At 33.5% G+C, this 19,294-nt stretch overlaps 2 protein-coding genes across 7 annotated transcripts in view; one reads left to right on the plus strand and one right to left on the minus strand.

Moving 5' to 3' along the window:
- The window catches only part of Tpr (translocated promoter region, nuclear basket protein), a 62,810-nt gene extending 47,482 nt beyond the window's left edge, over positions 1–15,328 (plus strand). Inside the window, exons 41-51 of one of the 3 annotated variants that reach the window (XM_015491696.2) lie at positions 236–367; positions 600–690; positions 2,381–2,565; positions 3,786–3,854; positions 3,968–4,062; positions 6,795–6,901; positions 9,626–9,721; positions 9,838–9,994; positions 11,825–11,943; positions 14,149–14,244; positions 15,126–15,328. In XM_015491696.2, coding sequence (XP_015347182.2) covers positions 236–367; positions 600–690; positions 2,381–2,565; positions 3,786–3,854; positions 3,968–4,062; positions 6,795–6,901; positions 9,626–9,721; positions 9,838–9,994; positions 11,825–11,943; positions 14,149–14,244; positions 15,126–15,181 — 1,203 coding nt within the window. In that variant the 3' untranslated portion in view covers positions 15,182–15,328. The remainder of the gene's footprint in view (positions 1–235; positions 368–599; positions 691–2,380; positions 2,566–3,785; positions 3,855–3,967; positions 4,063–6,794; positions 6,902–9,625; positions 9,722–9,837; positions 9,995–11,824; positions 11,944–14,148; positions 14,245–15,125) is intronic. The other 2 variants (XM_048809823.1, XM_048809824.1) reach the window with 2 other exon arrangements.
- Prg4 (proteoglycan 4) overlaps positions 15,279–19,294 on the minus strand; it is a 16,639-nt gene continuing 12,623 nt past the window's right edge. For all 4 annotated transcript variants that reach the window (XM_015491690.2, XM_015491692.2, XM_048809825.1 and 1 more), the window contains 6 exons: positions 18,732–18,809; positions 17,793–17,929; positions 17,401–17,557; positions 16,781–16,978; positions 16,200–16,325; positions 15,279–15,479 (listed from right to left, as the gene is read on the minus strand). In XM_015491690.2, the coding sequence (XP_015347176.1) occupies positions 15,382–15,479; positions 16,200–16,325; positions 16,781–16,978; positions 17,401–17,557; positions 17,793–17,929; positions 18,732–18,809 (794 nt within the window). In that variant the 3' untranslated portion in view covers positions 15,279–15,381. The remainder of the gene's footprint in view (positions 15,480–16,199; positions 16,326–16,780; positions 16,979–17,400; positions 17,558–17,792; positions 17,930–18,731; positions 18,810–19,294) is intronic.

Genomic DNA, 19,294 nt, shown 5'->3' on the forward strand with positions numbered 1-19,294 from the left:
ATCACTTGACACTTTCTGGCCTATCATCTTTGCATAGTCTCATTCAGAATTGATTGGCATTGTACTAATTCCATGCAGCATTACAGTTCTGCTGTTGGTTTGCTGGACTTATCACACAGGACAACTCCTGAATCCCAACCAATGAGGAGTCATTTCAATTTAAATGTGGTAAAGATGTGCAGAGTATGTGGGCCATATCCTAGATCTTATTTATACTTGTGGATTTATCTATTAGGATTATGAAGAAGATGAAGAAGATGATGATGATGATGAAGATGACACAGGGATGGGAGATGAAGGTGAAGACAGTAATGAAGGAACTGGTAGTGCAGATGGTAATGACGGATATGAAGCTGATGATGCTGAGGTAACTGGTTAGAGTTTTGACCATTTTCTTCAAGAACTTGCTTAGAAAACTTGCCTTTTTTTTATGATATAGAAAGGCCCATATTATCAGAACACTAAAACTTTTTATACTTTTCAGTTTTGTTTGGTTTGGTCAGTTTGTTTGTTTTTGCTGCTTTGGTTAATTATTTGGTTTTCCTTTTAAGGTATTTATTTGATTTATTTTTGTTTATGTCATCACATTTTGTTCTTAGGGTGGTGATGGGACTGATCCAGGTACAGAAACAGAAGAAAGTATGGGTGCAGGTGAAAGTAATCAGAGAGCTGCTGATTCCCAAAACAGTGGTGAGATTATTTTGAAATCTAATTTATTATTAATGCCATTTGCTACTGCTGCCCCTATTAACTAGAAAAATTTAATCAAGAACTTATAACAACAGTTTACCACCAGAAGAGGTCAGTCTAATCAAGCTGCATGTGGATTATTGTTGATATTGGAGGTTTGTAATGTCTTGCAACAAAAAATATTTTCTATTTTTTAGTTATAAATTCACCTTTATTATTTATTTATTTATTAAAAATAGTTTCTTGCAATGAAAAAAATATTTTTTAACCAGAATCACATAGCTTTTGTTAAATCTTTCAAAGGATAAGTCCTAGGAGTCCTGAAAACTTTACACATTAAAAGATTACAGAATATTTTTAGTATAATTGTTTTAAAATGTGGTTTAAAGTATTAGTGATCATCTGGTGTAATATTTCTGGTTTTACAGATAATAATACTGCACCAAAATCAGTAATAGTGATGCAGTAAAACCTTGTATGTTTTGATTAATGGGAAAACATTGTATCTGTGTTTCTATATACATCTAGATATTTAAAAGGGCAAAATGTATGCATGTTTGTATTAATGTAAAATAAGAGCAATCAACCTTTTCAACTGTTAATTGTTTAAGAGAAAAATAAACCAAAAAGCATTAAGCTGTATAACAAATTAATAGTATCCCTGTTAAACATTTTGTGGATTAAATATTTTTATTTCATCATATAGTTGGAGAGATATCAAGGGAAATTTTGTTTTCTTCTTCAGGTATTATAACTAAGAGTTAAGTCTTTTGAGGGCCAGTGTTCGTAGCCATTTTTCCCAATTAAGGCACAAGATAGATGTTCATTGAGTATTGGTGTGAGACTTTTTCCTTTTCTCTTTTCATTTTTCCAGTCAAACAAAATTGGGCTAATAGGCTAGGTAAAATTAAGGAAGTAGATGGTTTTGGCACATTACCCAAAATTACTCAGTACTTTTCTTAGCATCTCTATTTGTCTTGAATTGTTACAGTAATCTTGGTAGACTTAGGTACTAGTGAAGAAACTGAATCAAAGAGAAGTGAGGTAACTTACCTAAGGTCACATAGTTACCATATGTTAGAATATGGATCCAAGTTTTAGACCTGAGACTTAAAAACTACTAAATTTTATGATATTCTATCCTACTTTTATAGTGGCAGACAGATTCTGTTGCTTTTACAATGTTTGTAAAGGGCCTAGATATTTGAGAGGTGATTGAAATTTGAAACTTAGGAAAACCAAATTGGAAAAGTATTTATATGAGGCTTTTCCCCAATCTGTTTGACCTTGTTTGATAGATATGTGGAGGTCTGACCTTTAATTTGCTCATTTTATCAAAAACAGTAGGATACAAAATTTATGTTGTGTTTACTTTAGCATGTGTTGGGCTCATAGGTTTGTGTCTATTACTTGAAGTTTTGGAAACCTTATTTGTACATTAAATTTACTCTATTAACCAAGCAAAAAAATAGACTCAAAAAGGTTAAATAATTTGTCCATGGCCCTATAACTCACAAGTACAGGCTCCATTAGATTCTGGAATCATCCATATTTGTTTCCATCCCACCTCACTTAGTACTTTGGAAAATATTAGATTAACATTTCTAATGATAAGGTTTATGCTTCTGTGATTGACTGTACAAGTTATTTTGTGGCAAATTTAGTAGTTCATAATAAACTTTTCCTTTAGGTGAAGGAAATACAGGTGCTGCAGAGTCATCTTTTCCCCAGGAGATTTCCAGAGAACAGCAGCCTTCCTCAGCATCTGAAAGACAGACCCCTCGAGCACCTCAGTCACCAAGACGCCCACCACATCCACTTCCCCCACGACTGACCATTCATGCTCCACCTCAAGAGTTGGGACCTCCAGTTCAGGTACTAAAGCAAATAGTCATTCTGCAAAATGAACCTCAAAAAATCTTGACTTTTATTACCTTTTCATTGGACATTTATTTTTTTCGGAAATTAAATATATTTTTAATGTTTTTATAATTTTTTTAATGAAACTAATCTGATTTCCTAGCCTTGAAACATGGCAGTAGTTTACTGTCATAAATGGATTGAAACTTAGAAAGACACTTAGTATATAAACTGAAATGACAGTATTCATAACAAAATTTTGTTGCTATCTCCACTGGTTGAAAAACATTTGCTTGAGTTTTATCTTTTAAAAATGGATTTTAGTAGTTCACTACCATTAATTTTGAAGATTTCTTTTTCTGAAGTGCACATGTTTTTTAAAATATGTTTTTAGTTGTTGATGGACTTTATTGTCTTTATTTTTTTTAATGCGATGCTGAGGATCAAACCCAGTGCCTCATGCATGCTAGGTGGCCATGCTACCACTGAGCCACAACCTCAGCCCCTGAAGTGCACATATTTTTTAAAAAGGAATTTCTGTTTCCCCTCACATTTTTTTTCTGTCATGTGTTTGTGATCATGCATTTCTGCTTTTTAAATTAATGAAGACGTGCACAACCCCTTTATATTCAGCATTTAGTAGGTTTGAATATCTTTTAATTAGAGGCTCTTGCAGAACACAGCAGGAAATGTACAGCCTTTGTTTTACCCTATAACTTGACAGTTGACAAATGTCAAGTATAGATTCTACTAAAATACCATTGCTGAAAATAACTTCATTATGTGAAAATAGAGTTTTATAGGATCTTGTGTGGGTCCTACAAAATATATTCAATCCATTAACTTGGAATTACCTTGAACTGGGGAAACTGTAAGAAGTCAATATTGCTATTTGAACCCCAAAATATAAGCAAACCTTGAGATGTAAAAGCATGCCTGTTAACATTTTCACTTAGGGAGGTAGGAATGGAAGTCATTTACATACAAATAGGATAGTATTATTAATTCATTTTAACTTAAGTATTGGTTAATAAATATTTTAATCCATTAATATTTAATTTTAAAAGTCACTGATTTCTTTAGTACAGAGTAGAGGCATTTTTTCCTTGAGAAAATAGCCTGATCATTACATATATATTAATATTTCAGTTATTTTATTGCCAGGATAATAATAAGCTGTATCTATTACTATTTGGTGTTTTATTGCTTTTTATTGTAATTCCTTTTTAACATAGAGAATTCAGATGACCCGAAGGCAGTCTGTAGGACGTGGGCTTCAGTTGACTCCAGGAATAGGTGGAATGGTAAGTACTCACTTAATCATATGAAAGTGATTGATATGTTAAGCAAGAACATATATAGTCCATGTATGTGCTGTTGTGCCTGTTAATACTCCTGTTTTCTCTTTTTGTTGCAGCAGCAGCACTTTTTTGATGATGAAGACAGAACAGTTCCAAGTACCCCAACTCTTGTGGTACCACATCGTACTGATGGATTTGCTGAAGCTATTCAGTAAGTGAATGAAAAGAAAGTATATTTTGTTACTAATTAAATTCTTCCTGTTTCCCTGTTAATTTGTTTAGTTTGATTTCATTATTTGTTGAGTTCTCTACTGTGTAGGAATTAGCACTAGAGTAGGAGGATCGAGGATATAGTGTTGGGGAAAATTATACAGAGGTGAATGATACACAGTTGCTTCTAAAAAGAATTTTAAACTTGAAGATAGCATAACAGTGGTTAAGAACATTGTCTCGAAGGTCAGAATGCCCATGTTTAAAACCTAGCTCTGCTGCTTCTTAGAAATAAGAAGTTCTTAGGTTGTCTGCTGTGGGCAGCCTCATTTTTCAAAAGGAAATAATAATACAGTGATTTTTCCTTTGTCAGTTATGGGAAATAAATTAATTCATTTATGTTTATGTGTTTAGACTCTTAACTAGCACATAGTAAATGCTGTACAGATTTTGTTGAAGGTGTTAGTAATTAGTGATCATGATAGGTAGTAGCATTGTGAAAACCAAGCTACAACTATAACCTAAACAATCTAGGAGATTAGGCAGGCAAAAGCAATAGGCTTTATTAATACAAATGAAAAATTAATTATTCCAACAATTATGGGAGGAAAAATCTGAGAAGACATAATAAGGAACCACATTAAATTGAGTCTTAGAATTGCTAACATTTATTTAACATTTCTATGCATGAATTTGTTTAATCCTCATAACTTTGAGAATAGACACTATTGTTGTTATTATTTTACAAGTAGGATACTAAAGCACAAAGATGTTAACTAATTTGCTGGATGTCAGACAACTGAGAATTAACAGTTTTTGATTTCAGACCAGGCAGTCTGGCTCTAGAACCTTTGTTGTGCTATACCACTTCTCTTAAAGGATTAAAAGGCTTTCCAGGTGAAAGTACACGTTTATTGTGCCTCAAGTTATTAGTCATATAACAGAATATACTTTTGAAGATCAGAATTTAAGTTTCTACAAATTTGGAAAAGATGACTGTTCTGTACATGTGGTAAAACATGGTAATCAGAACCAGATTTAAACTTGCTTAATCTGTTGACCACAATTTGCCTAGCTAACACACTTTTGCAAGCCAATCAATCATGTCGCCTCCTTTCTTCTGAATGTCAGACTCCCTTCAATTAACATACTTCTGAGCACCAACCAGTGAACAGTGTTCTCACGGAAATAAACATGCTTCTGTATGTCAAATTCTTAAAGCTCTGAAAATCTTTAGTCCCTGAACTCTTTTTCCTAAAAACCATATATGACAGTAGCAGTCCTCTTGGAGAGAATGTCCATGGCCAAGCTAACTTTCCCTTACTATGGAAAGTAATAAAAGTAAAAGCTTTACATTTTTAATGTCAGACACTGAGGTATAGTGTCTGATTATCTGACAAAGTTAGGAGTAGAATGAGGCCTTGTGTTAATGTGTTTTCTATTACTATAATAAAATATCTGAGACTGGGTAACTTAAAAGAGATTTCTTTAGCTCACACTTTAAGAAGTTCATTTATATGTTGCTGGCCTTACAGCTCAACTTTGATAAGGGTACTTAACATTCCAGTAGCAGGAGCCTTTGTTATAATGATAGATCACATGATCAGAGAGAAAGCCAGTAGTAGTTGGGGAGTGGCCAAGTTTGTTCAACAATCCTCTCATGAAAATTAACAAGTGCCTTCATAAGGACAGCACCCCCAGTGACTCCCACTAGGCTCCCCCTCTTAAAATTCCACCACCAACATCATCACTGCACTAAGGACCAAGCCTCCAACACATGAACGTGTAAAAGTTGGGAGCTTTTTTCATAACAGAGATTTGGTCCAGTTATTCAGGAAATGTGTGGCATTAGCTCAGGAGAGCTCAGGGTTCTTTCATAAGAGGATAACTATGTGGAGACAAGTTTTAAAGTCCACCTGAAATAAAAGGGCTCTGACAAAAACAATAGTGTTCAAACAGAAAAGAGAATAAAGAGTTATTATAAAGGTATATCTATAAACATTAAAAATAGCTGGCTAGCTAAGGAAAGATAGGGTAAAGAGTGGGCAAAGGAAATAATACTCTTTTATATCCTAGCTTGTGGACAAGGGATAGTAGTGTTGATAGAATAAGGGGAAAGCAGATTTCTAGCCTTCTAATACTACAATTTTTCTAAACTTTGGGAGCCAGCTTGTGAACTCTGGAACAGGCCAGACAGGTGACTTGATGTTTCTATGACTAAATGGTGAAAGCTGAGATTAACTTTGTCTTAGAACTTCATTCTGACTTTTTATTATGTTTGCTATGTGTGTGTTGCTTTCAACGTATCTACGTGGGGATATCTAACAGATTAAAAAATGAGCATAATTCAAGAGAGCTGAAAGTTTAATAAATCACAGGTTGTTTATATTATTACTAAATTCATTGATGACTGATTTTTTTATATAAAATTTTTTTTAGTTGTAGATGGACAGCATGCCTTTATTTTATTTGTTTATCTTTATGTGGTGCTGAGGATCGAACCCAGTGCCTCACATGTGCTAGACAAGCACTCCACCACTGAGCTACAGCCCCAGCCCTGGTGACTGATATTTTAAGAGTATTTTTATGAGTAAGAAACCCTTTATCATCTTTTTTTTAACCAGTTTTTCTTACCATTTTGTTGACATTCATTCTTTTACCTATATTCTTTCCACCATTGCAATTTAACAGGTAACTTTAAATTTCATCTTAAATGAGTTTTTGTCCATTTAGTTCCCCACAGGTAGCTGGTGTTCCTAGGTTCCGGTTTGGGCCACCTGAAGATATGCCACAGACAAGTTCTAGTCACTCTGATCTTGGCCAACTTGCTTCTCAAGGAGGTAAACAACTACATAAACCGTTAGATTTCCTGGATTTGTCTATATTTAGTACTAAGGTATTATGGTATAGTATTTTAAAGTTAAATAAATAAAGCAAATTTAAATATTTTGAAAGTTGGTACCTAAATAACCTCTATGCTAATGTACAGAGAAAGTTATATACTTACTGCTTATTAAATATTGCCTTACATATAAATATTATCTTTTCAACAAAATTCCAGTTTCTTTTAGCATAAGGACTAGCTTTTACATTCATATCTCTTCTGGCTTCTAGTGCTGTGTCATACATATAGGAAGTATTCAGGAATTTAATTAAACCAGTAAATATACACAGATACTACCACCCATGTTGAAGTTGCTGTAAGGATCGCAGCATATTTACAGTTTGGTACATGTAATATTCCTAGTTAGATGCATGACTAGATTTTTTTCAATTAATGTTTTTTTTTTTTAAAGTTCAAAATATGAAATAATACAACCCAAAGTAGTTAATCACATATGAAGTATGTTATTTTGGAATTGATTACTTTCGGGAGGGAAGTACCAGGGATTGAAGTCAGGGGCACTCAACCACTAAGCCACATACTCAATCCTACTTTGTATTTTATTTAGACAAAAGGATCTCACTGAGTTGCTTACTGCCTTGTATTTGCTGAGGCTAGCTTTCAACTTTCAATCCTCCTGTCTCAGCCTTCTGAGCCACTGGGAGAATTGATTACCTTAAAATGCAGTTAGAATCCATACAACCCACAGTGTTTCTGGAAAGTGAGCTAGCATTTTGAATAGGTAAAACATAATACTGCTTTTATAATAAATGACCCAACATAAGGGATTAATCTATAGTCCTTATAAAAATCATATACTGTAACCTGTTAACCTGGTTATTAAGGATGTCATCTAACATGGCAGGCCTCTTCCAATATGAAATTGTGTTATTACCTTCATATAACTTCAGATTTTTATGTGGCTTGGTATATTAGGACTTCTTAGACTTTGGGAGTCAGAAACAGCTTAAAATTGGAATATCACTGCTTATTAGCAGTTAGTTAAGAGCAGTTAGTTGACCTTCAGTTTCATTAGCAAAAAGGAGGATGATAATTCATACCTTGCAGCTTGAATGAGGAATAGATTCTAACATAGTACTAGTTAATAGTTGAGAACACATTAAAATTAATTTGTTTGAAACTGTTAAGAACATTTTGGATTGAGTGGGAAATCACAGTCCAGCAATTTGTCAGTGGCTTTTGTGCCTTTCATATTTGTACCATAACATTTGCTGGATCCAGATTAATAGATGGCTTTGGTCCTCTCAAAAGAAATAACAATGTCAACTTCACACTCCTTTTATGATTGAAAATCTTTGCCATCATAGTTTTCACATGAAAGATCTATTTGTCTCAACTGTCAAGTCTAATAGAAAGGGGATATAAATGATGTATTTCTTTTTAGTCATCAACCCTTTAAGGTTATGACATGATGTGACATACCTATTTGTCATGATAAAGTAAGCACTTTTATTGATGTCTTGAATTTTTAATGTTTTCCAGTACTGGACATATATTGAGTTTATTCTGAAGTGTACAAACTTTTACAGAATGCTTCATGTGAGGGCTTGTTTATAGTTAATTACATTGTTACTAGTGATATATCAAATATTAAAAAATTCACTGTAATTATTATTAATGTTTTTCATTAAATATTTCACTACAAAGCAATATTTATTTGAGCTTATGGTTTTTAAATAAAAATAAGAATCAACTTTCAAAAATGACAAAAACAATGAGATGTATTCTAATAGACACAACATTAGCTTTTTTTTCTAAAATATAGTTATTAAAATCTTTTATTTCTTTTTATAAAAGCATACATAGAACATGGCACCAATTTTTTATTTATTTATTTATTTATTTATTTTGGTACCAGGGATTGAACTCTGGGGCACTAAACCACTGAGACACATCCCCAGCCCTTTTTTGTGTTTTATTTAGAGACAGGATCTGAGTTACTTGGTGACTTGCTAAATTGCCGAGGCTAGCTTTGAACTTGCCATTGTCCTTCCTCAGCCTCTACAGACTGGGATTACAGGCATGCACCACTGTGCCTGGGTCATAGCACCAATTTTTTAAATCAAATCTAGATCAAGTGAACATTAAAAATCCCCAAATTGAAATAGTTAGTATTTTTGTCGTGAGAACATCAGTGGTTGTCAAGAAATATTATTCTGAAAGTTTCAAATCATGACATACTTTTTTATTTTTTTCTATTTTATACTTTACTATTTCCTTCATAAAATACATATATACATTTTCATTAGTCACCATTGCATTACTTCTTGTTTTTCCAAATAAATCTATTGTCATAGTCTTGTCTTTTGACGAAGTTGTATCAGAAGTTTGGAAATATTTATAGTTTAATTTTCTGTGCTTTTGACCTCTAAATGAATTTGTTTTGCCAACTGTTCCAAATATGTGTTAGCAAAGTAGATATTTTCTTTTTTTGGCTAATTGTTTAAAGGTACTTTCAGTCAGTGCTAGGGAGTTTAATGGATGTGTTTATAGAGTTTTTAAAACTTTGAGAGCTCAGCTTTTGCTAGATGGAATGATTAGATTGTGAGCTTCTACAAAGTTTTGCATCTCTGCTAGTTCTTGTTTCTGTTTTCCTAGATACTTGTTATATTGGCAATTTTATGTTTTTTCATTCATTAATACTGAGAATTATCTTCAGGTTTAGGAATGTATGAAACACCCCTCTTCCTAGCTCATGAAGAAGAACCTGGTGGTCGAAGTGTTCCCACTACTCCTCTGCAAGTAGCAGCCCCAGGTAGATATCAAAGACAGATTAGTAGATTTTATGTTTTATTGATAACATGGAAGCATATTTGGCTTAAAATGTAATACACCACAAAGTTAAGATCTTAATTCCTTTTCTTTTTAAAGTAACTGTATTTACTGAGAGTACCACCTCTGATGCTTCAGAGCATGCCTCTCAGTCTGTTCCAATGGTGACGACATCCACGGGCACTTTATCTACATCAAACGAAACAGCAGCTGGTGATGATGGAGATGAAGTATTTGTGGAAGCAGAATCTGAAGGGTAAAAGTTTGTTTTGTTGTTTTTGCTTGCTTAAAATTCACTACATTTTTATGTTTACTTTTTCTTTTAATATATATTTTAGTTGTAGATGGACACAAATATCTAGATTTATTTATTTACTTATTTTTATGTGGTACTTGAGGATTGAAGGCCTCACACCTTCGAGGCAAGTGCTCTTACCACTGGACTACACGCTTACTTTCTTTTAGCCAGGAAACCATCTGTTGTGCTCAGTTTTCAACATCATCTTACTACATAAAAAAATAAACTGAATCACATATTTTGAAAAGCTATTTTGGATATAAAAGTATATTTAGAACTTGGAGATTGTTATAGGAGGCAATTTTTAAGACCATTATCTCCCTGAAAATTGCATAATGTAAATAAAAATAATATTTCTTTAAAAGTACTGGTACCCTTCTGTTATAGCTGCTTGAATTGCTCTCCAAGAAAGAAGTCTATCTGTGAAAATTGGGAATATTAGGAAATGACTCACTTTCCATTTAGTAGTGGGCTCTCAAATAATTCTCACTATTTACGAGCTTTTAGACTTTGGTGTCTGAAATACTGGTTTCATAAAATTTAAAGATTTTCTGGTAGTTTTCAAGACATTACAACATTTTTAACACATCAGTTATAAAGAAGGCTTTACAAACAAAGTATTTGATGGCAGGTATTTTTTTTTTAATCCAAAGGGAGTAGAGTAATTTAATGAAAGGAGCCTAGACAAATTAACTTTCAAGCTGGAACCTAGTTCTTTATAAAAGGAAAAAGGTCAACTACTTCATGGTCAGAAGTATAAGAAGCAGTAGAACCCAAATTTCCTGAGGAAAAGCTAGGACTTTGTTTTATTTTGAAACATTTCAGATAAGCCAAGTCTAGTCTTTTAGGTATAATACAGATCTGTGTTAATCTCTACTTGATTATCAGGAGGTTACAGATGCTACTGAGAGCACTAGTTAATTTTAACTCCATACTTCCAGTAGGCCGCTTTATATATGTCATTTCCAATCTACACAATATTCCTGCAGAATATTATTTTCCATTAATATAAATGGTAAAGATCAGACTCAGCTGTGTGAAAATATATTTGCTTAGGCTGTACTCCTGGGTAACCAGCTGGTGCTAAGTAAGAGTTGAAGCCTTGATTTTAGCCCCATGCTCTTTACATCTCACCAGCATTTCTCAGCATTGGCACACCGTCCTCAGAGATGTCTCTCAGGTAAATTGTTACTAATAACTGTACGAATATTTGCAGATGATGAAACTGGAGGAGATTCAACATGGTTATTCTTTCACTCTATCTCCCTCACTTGTTTTTTGAATGAGATAGAAAGATGGAATTATAGCCATTGAGCAAAGAATTTCACATCCCCATAACCTGTCTTATCTGAACGACAGCCCATGGTGGTTTACTGGTATATTGATAAAACTTATGACTTGTGAATTATTTTAGTACTCTGCTTTCCTTAAAAAGTATTTTGGGGTTTGTCAAAATCTATTTAATAGATTATCAATGCTGATTATCAATATGAGAGCTAAGTGTCAAAAATATAAAACATCCTTGTTAACTGTCCCTCTCCTCAGAAAAGGAAAAACAAAAACTAAAATTGGAACATGTCCTTGTCTTAGTGAGAAAAAGAATGAGGAAAACAGCTCATTTTTCCACTGTCCCTTTAAAAAATGTATATGACTACTAACAGAATCTGTGATTTTTAGTTAAAAAAAGAGTATCAAAGAGAATCTAGGAAAAATTTAGGAAACATTCCAGAATCCATTTTATGTCTTCTAATCAATTTTTGTTTCTTTTTTTTTTTTTTTTCCTGATAGTATTAGTTCAGAAGCAGGCCTAGAAATTGATAGTCAGCAGGAAGAAGAACCTGTGCAGGCATCTGATGAGTCAGACCTCCCTTCCACCAGCCAGGATCCTCCTTCCAGTTCTTCTGTAGGTAAGTCACTGCTCTTGATTACAGTACAACTTTATTATCATTAAAGGGAACTTGGTTTATATTTATTATTATTCTAGTATGCCAGCATTAATAATCAGAAACATGGCTACTATGGACCCACTCACGTTTCACCATAATGTTCTATAGAAACTTTGGGTCTCTTAGAGGTGCTCCAGGGGCATAGGGGACATATGTACTAGAGAGAGTGCTAAGGACAAGTTCTCCAGACTTACTGCCACTGTTTGAACCAGCAGCTTCATTTTTGTTTGTTCTACATAGTGGGGTTCTGCATGAGATGTGATAGGGATGGTTGAAGGGTGGGGGCTTTGTTGCTTTAGAAAATGTGTTTGAAGTTTACTGGAGTAAACGGTTACAGAGTTTGGCTTTTTATGTTTTTGATTATGCATCTCTGTAATAAGGTATTTCTGTAATTTAAAAAAAAACAGCATTTATTGAGCAATGACTGTGTTTCAGGCAGTATTCTAAGTCTCTTACAAATATTTACTCTTCTGATTCTCACAACAACCCAGTGTGGTATAAAACCCACTGTTTTAAAAATGTGGAGACGGAGATACAGGAAGATTGAATAACTTCTCAAGGTCACATGTAAGTGATAGACAAGCCAGGATGCAAATTCAAGAAGCTCAGCTCTGCAGATTTCACTCTTAAATACACATTATAGTAGCATATCTATCTCAAAATTTTCAGGCAGGGAGTCACCTGTATTATTTAAGAAATATAATACTCTGTCCACCCTGATTATTTTCATTTTAAGTTTTTTATATAAAGCAAGAATCCTGAAACTGCCATGGAAACATCAAATTTTATGGCAAACCTGCTTTAAATTTCTGGATGTCTTATTGTGAAATATCACAATTAGAAATAATGTGTGTGGGCTGGGGATGTGGCTCAAGCGGTAGCGTGCTCGCCTGGCATGGGTGCGGCCCGGGTTCGATCCTCAGCACCACATACAAACAAAGATGTTGTGTCCGCAGAGAACTAAAAAAATAAATAAATAAATATTTAAAAAAAAAAAAAGAAATAATGTGTGTAAATTATACAAATCAATATTTTGTACACAGAAGACTCAAAAAAATGTAACTGTCATAATTAACAAAATTACTGAGGTTCTATACTCCCAAATTATATTTTGATGATCTATGACAATTGTTTTTTCTCAGTAGTAGAATTGATATTAGTTTTAAGATTGCATTCTCTGAGAAAAATATGTTGTTCATTATGAAATTAGGATGTCTTTAAATTTCTTTGATAATGTAAACTGTACTTCCCCATCCGAGCAGTTATTCATTTGGTCAATAAATACTTGAGTGTCTGCCATATTCCAGGCAATTTCACAGAAAGTGTCACTAAGACAGATTTAGTGAAGACCTAAAAAAGGGGGAAGGGGATCAAAGCTGTGCAATGGTTGGTGGAAGAGTGTTCTGAGATCAAAATAAATCACAGATGCAAAATTTATAAGACATCGAGTAGTGTCTGATGTGTTCAGAGTCTGCAAGGAGGTCAGAATGGAGACACAGTGGGGTGAGGAGGATAGATCAAATTGATCTTTGTGATTGCCTTGGGGTTCTCGGGTATAGAAAACTACCAAAGGGCTTCACATAGAGTAATGGCGTGATCGACTGTCAGTTTGGCTGCAGTATATAACTGAAATGAGCAATGGACAGAAACAAGGAGAAATTTTGGAGGCTATTTCAGTAATTCAGGATAAAGAAAGATGGGTTGGACAGGATTACAGACGAAAATTTTTAAGAAGTAGTCCCATTTAGGATATATATTTAAATTTAAGCTTGCAGGATTTACTAATAATTGGATTGAAGGTATTCAAAAAAGAGTAGAGTCAGACAGGACTTATGTTGTGTTAATAATGATCTGTCTCTGCAGCACCTTACATTTTGTTTTACAATGTACTCCCTGCATTTACTACCATGTCTGATACATGGGTATGAATGAAAAAAGTCAGACCTTTTCTTTTTTGCTATAATTTAGTGGGTTGCTTTGTTTTGTTTTACTTAAACATTTTTTGTTTGTTAAATGTCCCTTTGTTGTTAAAAAGCAAACATAAATATTGAAAGCTAACATCTTTATTTTATCCATATATTCATTTAGTAACTTTTTTTGCCATTATAACTGCTTTCTTAAAAATTTAACAAGTTTTTTTAACTTGCTTTTCTTCTGTTTTCTTAGATACTAGCAGTAGTCAGCCAAAGCCTTTCAGACGAGTGAGACTTCAGACAACACTGAGACAAGGTGTCCGAGGTCGTCAGTTTAACAGACAGAGAGGTAAATTTAGACAGATGTATGTACCATAGAAATAAAATGGAATGTGTGTTTATTCTTTGTTGATTTCTTCCTTAAGTCTGAAGTCGGATTTGAAAAATCTAGTATATAGGGTTCATTTGTAACATCACTACTTTATATTGTAAAATAATTATGCTGTACAACAAATGAAGCTTTTTGTCTTTGTTGTGGTTAGTCAAAAATGTAAAATTTTAATATCTCCATGTCTTCTGATTAACTATCAGATTGAAATTATATAATTAAAATATTAATCTAAGTATTCTAATGATTTCCACTAAGCATGTGGGACTAACAGTTTTATATCCATGGTGCTTAGATACTTTAATGAAAATAATTGTGTTCTGGCCGGGCACAGTGGTACATTACTTTAATTAATCTTAGTGGCTTGAGAGGCCGAGACAGGAGGATTTCGAGTTCAAAGTCAGCCTCAGCAAAGGCGAAGCCCTAAGAACTCAGTGAGACCCTGTGTCTAAATAAAATACAGAATAGGACTGGGGATGTGGCTCAGTGATTGAGTACCTCTGAGTTCAATCCCCGGTACCTACCCCCACCAAAAAAAAAAAAAAGAAGAAATAATTGTGTTCTAGCTGGTCTTGGTGGTGCACACCTATAATTCTAGCAGCCCAAGAGGCTGAAGCAAGAGGATCAAAGGTTCAAAGCCAGCCTCAGCAATGTAGTGAGGCTCTAAGCAACTTAGTAAGGCCCTATCTCAAAATAATGAATAAAAAGAGTTGAGGATGTGGCTCGGTGATTAAGCACCCTTGGGCTCAATCCCCAGTACCAAAAAGAAAAAGAAAAGAAATTTTGTTCTAAAGCATTCCTCTTTTTTTATTCTTTTTCTTTCTTATTGTTTCCTTTTACAGGTGTAAGCCATGCAATGGGAGGAAGAGGAGGAATAAATAGAGGAAATATTAATTAAATTGTTTGTAAACTATATAGTTCCTGTGAGTAAAATTGTCAAATCTGTTTTAGTGTAATGGTTGTCGAGTTGAAAAACATTTTTGTATTTAAATTGGTATGCTTATCTCAACACTCTTTATTAATAAAATGTATTTCAATGTCAAAATTGATCATCCTTTTCTTCATTTTAATTAGATGGTTCTTCCTTTGCCTGTAAGTCTAAGGACATTTGTACCAGACTTTGGAGAGGGTCTTCCCATCACGAGTAGTGACTGCTCTTGCTGTTCTACTGGGCACATTGACGTTATAGTATTGATCTAAATGAAAGAGAAATTATTTTTTAATTAAAAAGAATATATATGAACTAAATTGTATTGATGGTGTAAAATATAGCATTTAGCATTTTTAATATCAGAAATGTTTTTATTAATTTAGTGTTCAACTCTCCTTTTTGAAATAAGCATTTAAGAATACGGTTTTTCTGAAAAAAAATTATTTTATCCTTTTTTTAAAAATATATTTTGGGGCTGGGGTTGTGGCTCAGCAGTAGACCACTTGCCTAGCACGTGTGAGGTGCTAGATTCGATCCTCATCACCACATAAAAAATAAATAAAATGAAGGTATTGTGTCCAATTACAACTAAAAAAAATACATTCTGATGCCATTCATATTATAGAATCATAAGAAGAATAAATTAGATTTCTGCACTTTTCAAAATAAAATTAGTTTCTCAGGAATGTCCTTCTTATTTCATGGCATCTGTTAAATGTTCCAGATGATAGAAGTAGAATACTGTTTTAGGCATCGGTTTTACCCAAGTAATTGGATATGTTATAACATCACAAAGGGTAGAGTAGAACTGGATTTCAGTCCCATCACAGTTTAACTGAAATTAATGCAAAAATCTCCCCTTAACAGCAGTTAGAATAAGAATTATATCTGAAGTCACCTTCAGTCACCAGTGCACTAGGTGTTATATTCATATTTTCACAAGTGAGATCAACTTGAGCAGCTAAGATTTTCCTTAAGGACTTACCCTTGGAAAAGGCATAGTAGTCATATCCATCAGGTCGTCTAATGTTGGGCAGTGTTATAGCTGAGGTAACCACATTTGGAAGTCCTCTCCACATCGTACTCATTTTAACTTCATTATGGAGGGTACCTGCATTTTTAATGAAAGGTGTCAGATTAAAAAGCATTATATTAAAAGCAATGTCTAAGAAAGAGCTTGACAAACAAAGGGTTTTATCTGTTTTCACTGAGTAGCTCTGTTATTTAGGTGAGATGTTAATTTCAATGCTTCAGTTTTTGCCCTCTGATAGGCATATAATCTACCTTTAAGATTGTCTTGAGGATTACAGATCTGTATAGAATGCTCTTGGTAAGATGTACTTCATACATGACACTTACTATGGTTAACTTGAATAAACTGCTTTCCTTGCCCACACATAAAAAGAATAAACTGGTTTTTGATTATTCACTAAGGCAAATTGATATATTTTGCATCAATAAACTTAAATTATTAGGGCAGTGTGATCTGTGTTTCATAAGGTTTACTTTATAAGGAACTAGTGCGTCTACTTCAGGTTTAGGAATTTTAAACAGTTAAAACGTTACCTTTGTCTTGATAAGAAACTCTAACAACAGGTGTATAGTGAATTCTGATGGTGTGAGTTTGAGGTCCTATAGCCCGTTCAAAGCGACGTCTCCTGACCTGTGCTGCATCTCCATACACAGAATAATTTATAGCAGGCCTTCTTCCAGTGCACTTTCTAACAGGTTCCTGTTTATAAACATACTGCTGAACATTGCCACCTGTTGTATATCAGAAAACCATAGAATATGTAAAGTTGATATTAATCCACCCAGAAAAAGATGGAAAAGAGCTTTTGTAGCATGAAGGAAATCAACTTGTTTTTCATAAAAAAAAAATATGATTAGATATTAGTAATGGCAAAACAGTCACTGAATCATGAAATACATGTTGAATAAGTAAACTAACCAAAAGTAAATGAGGATGTTCTTTATCTCAGTGACCTGAAAACTTAGATGAACTACATGTGCATGTCAAGAGATCTAAATACTTATTACTGCCCTCAGTTTTTAGCTTTTCATTGAAAATATTTTATTCTAGCCATTAAAGATATCTTTTGACAGTAAGCTCAGTAATAAATGACAGTACTAAGTAATAATTCTTTAAAATGTTTCGTAATTTTTGTCAATTATATAATACATACCTCTCTTGAAAAAATACACAGATTCGGGCCTGTCCTTATATTTAGCTACTGAAAGAGCTGCCACAATTTTTCCAGTTAGTCCTCCAAATCCCTTTACAATTTGTTTAGGATATCCTGCATCTTGCACATCATTGGTGAAACGCCAGTACTGAGAATCCTGATATTTAAAAGAGCAAATTATGTTTAACTCATTCTTAAATTTAAGTTATAAGGAGAAGATGTTAACTTAATTGAATGTTTGAATACCATTAATAATATCAAGCTGTGTTATTTTGATGATAGAACTGTTCATTAAAATAGAAGAACCCTTCTGAACTGGAGCTTAAGGTGATTTACATTGTAATAAACTGCAGTTACTATTTGTTGATTCTGTAGCAGTATAGTTTTGTTACCTTAAAGAAGAACGTTTTTCCTTCACAGTTGCATCTAGTAAAAACAGTATCAATGGGTGAAGGAATACCCCAAACTTCAGTAATTCTGCGAGGTGGAGGTGGTGGAGTGAATGGATTTAGCATCCAAAAATAATGACCTAAAATTTAAAAAGATGTGGCAACTTATGTGCTGAATACTAAACTCTATCCCCAAAGAAACCAAAATTTTCAAAACTTTAGTGATAATCATAAAGAAAAACAGACTATGTTAAATAGGTCTGACTGAAAGTATAATAAGATACAGAAGGGGCTTATTAAAATATTTCCAAGTAGAAATATTCTTAAAGTCTGAAATTTAACTTAAGCTTTGAAATATTTCAGTTTTATAGTTTTTATAGAAAGAGACTTTTGGCTTTGTAACTTAAAGAGAAAGTCACCTTTCTGGATTTCAGTGTCTTTATCTTTTAGAATTAAAGGATTAACAACTTAATGACTTCTAAAATTTCCATAACTTCTATGTATGATTTGCTTCTTTTCAAATTTAATCTATATATGTTTTAAGAAGACTGGACTAGCAGGGGGTCTGCAGAAAACATAGTAATTGCTATTCTCTTGGTACTCTTTCACAAGGAGTGTGACTCCTTTGAAAGCATCACAAGTGAGATGTTATTTTTAAAGATAGAGCAAAGCCTGCAAATCCTGATGTCATTTCATATGTGAAGTTTAAATATTAACAGCAGGAAAAATCTTAATAGTATCCACACATCTTCATGTGTCTGATTTTGTTAATCCAATATTTGGGATATTACTCCCGAATTCTCACTTTGTGAAAGTGGGTTTATCAATCAAGTTCCCCTCTAGAAAGTTCAACCCTGCTAGCACTCTCTCAAGACTTTGGCTGTCTTAAATGCTGTAACTATTAAAATAATAGGAAGAGACAGAAGTATGTACATAGCTCACCTCTAAATGCAACTAATGTCCCATTGCGCAGAGTAGTCAGTCCATCTACTGGTCTGCCATTGCATAAATTGGTATCATCTAAAACAAATAAACAGAAAAGTAATCTGAATGAGAAAACTATGTTCTTTTCAAATCCTCTGTCACAGGATTGCTTCCTACTTATCCAAGCTCTTAAAAAGCAGTTTGAGGTATTTACATTTCAAAAGTGAAAAAAGGTGGGGGCTGGCTCAGTGGTAGTGAGCTTGCCTAGCATGTGTGAGTTGATTTCTCACCAACACATACAGATAAACGAATGAATAAATGTCCATCAATAACTAAAAATTGTTTTTAAAGGGAAAAAAAAGGTGATGTTTTATAATTCCATCTTACCTAAGGATGATACTATTAAAAAAAAAAAAAAAAACATTTTCAACCAGGATTGGCCAGGTTATCTTGTTGAATTGTTTTGATTTTTGGTTTTGTTTTTCTTTTCTTTTGGTACTAGGGATTAAACTTGGGGTGTTCTACCACTGAGCTACATCCCCAGTTCTTTTTTGATTTTTTTTTTTTTTTTTTTTTATTTT

This window comes from Marmota marmota, unplaced genomic scaffold (genome assembly GCF_001458135.2).
Source record: "Marmota marmota marmota unplaced genomic scaffold, marMar, whole genome shotgun sequence".
Classification (NCBI taxonomy): Eukaryota; Metazoa; Chordata; class Mammalia; order Rodentia; family Sciuridae; genus Marmota; species Marmota marmota.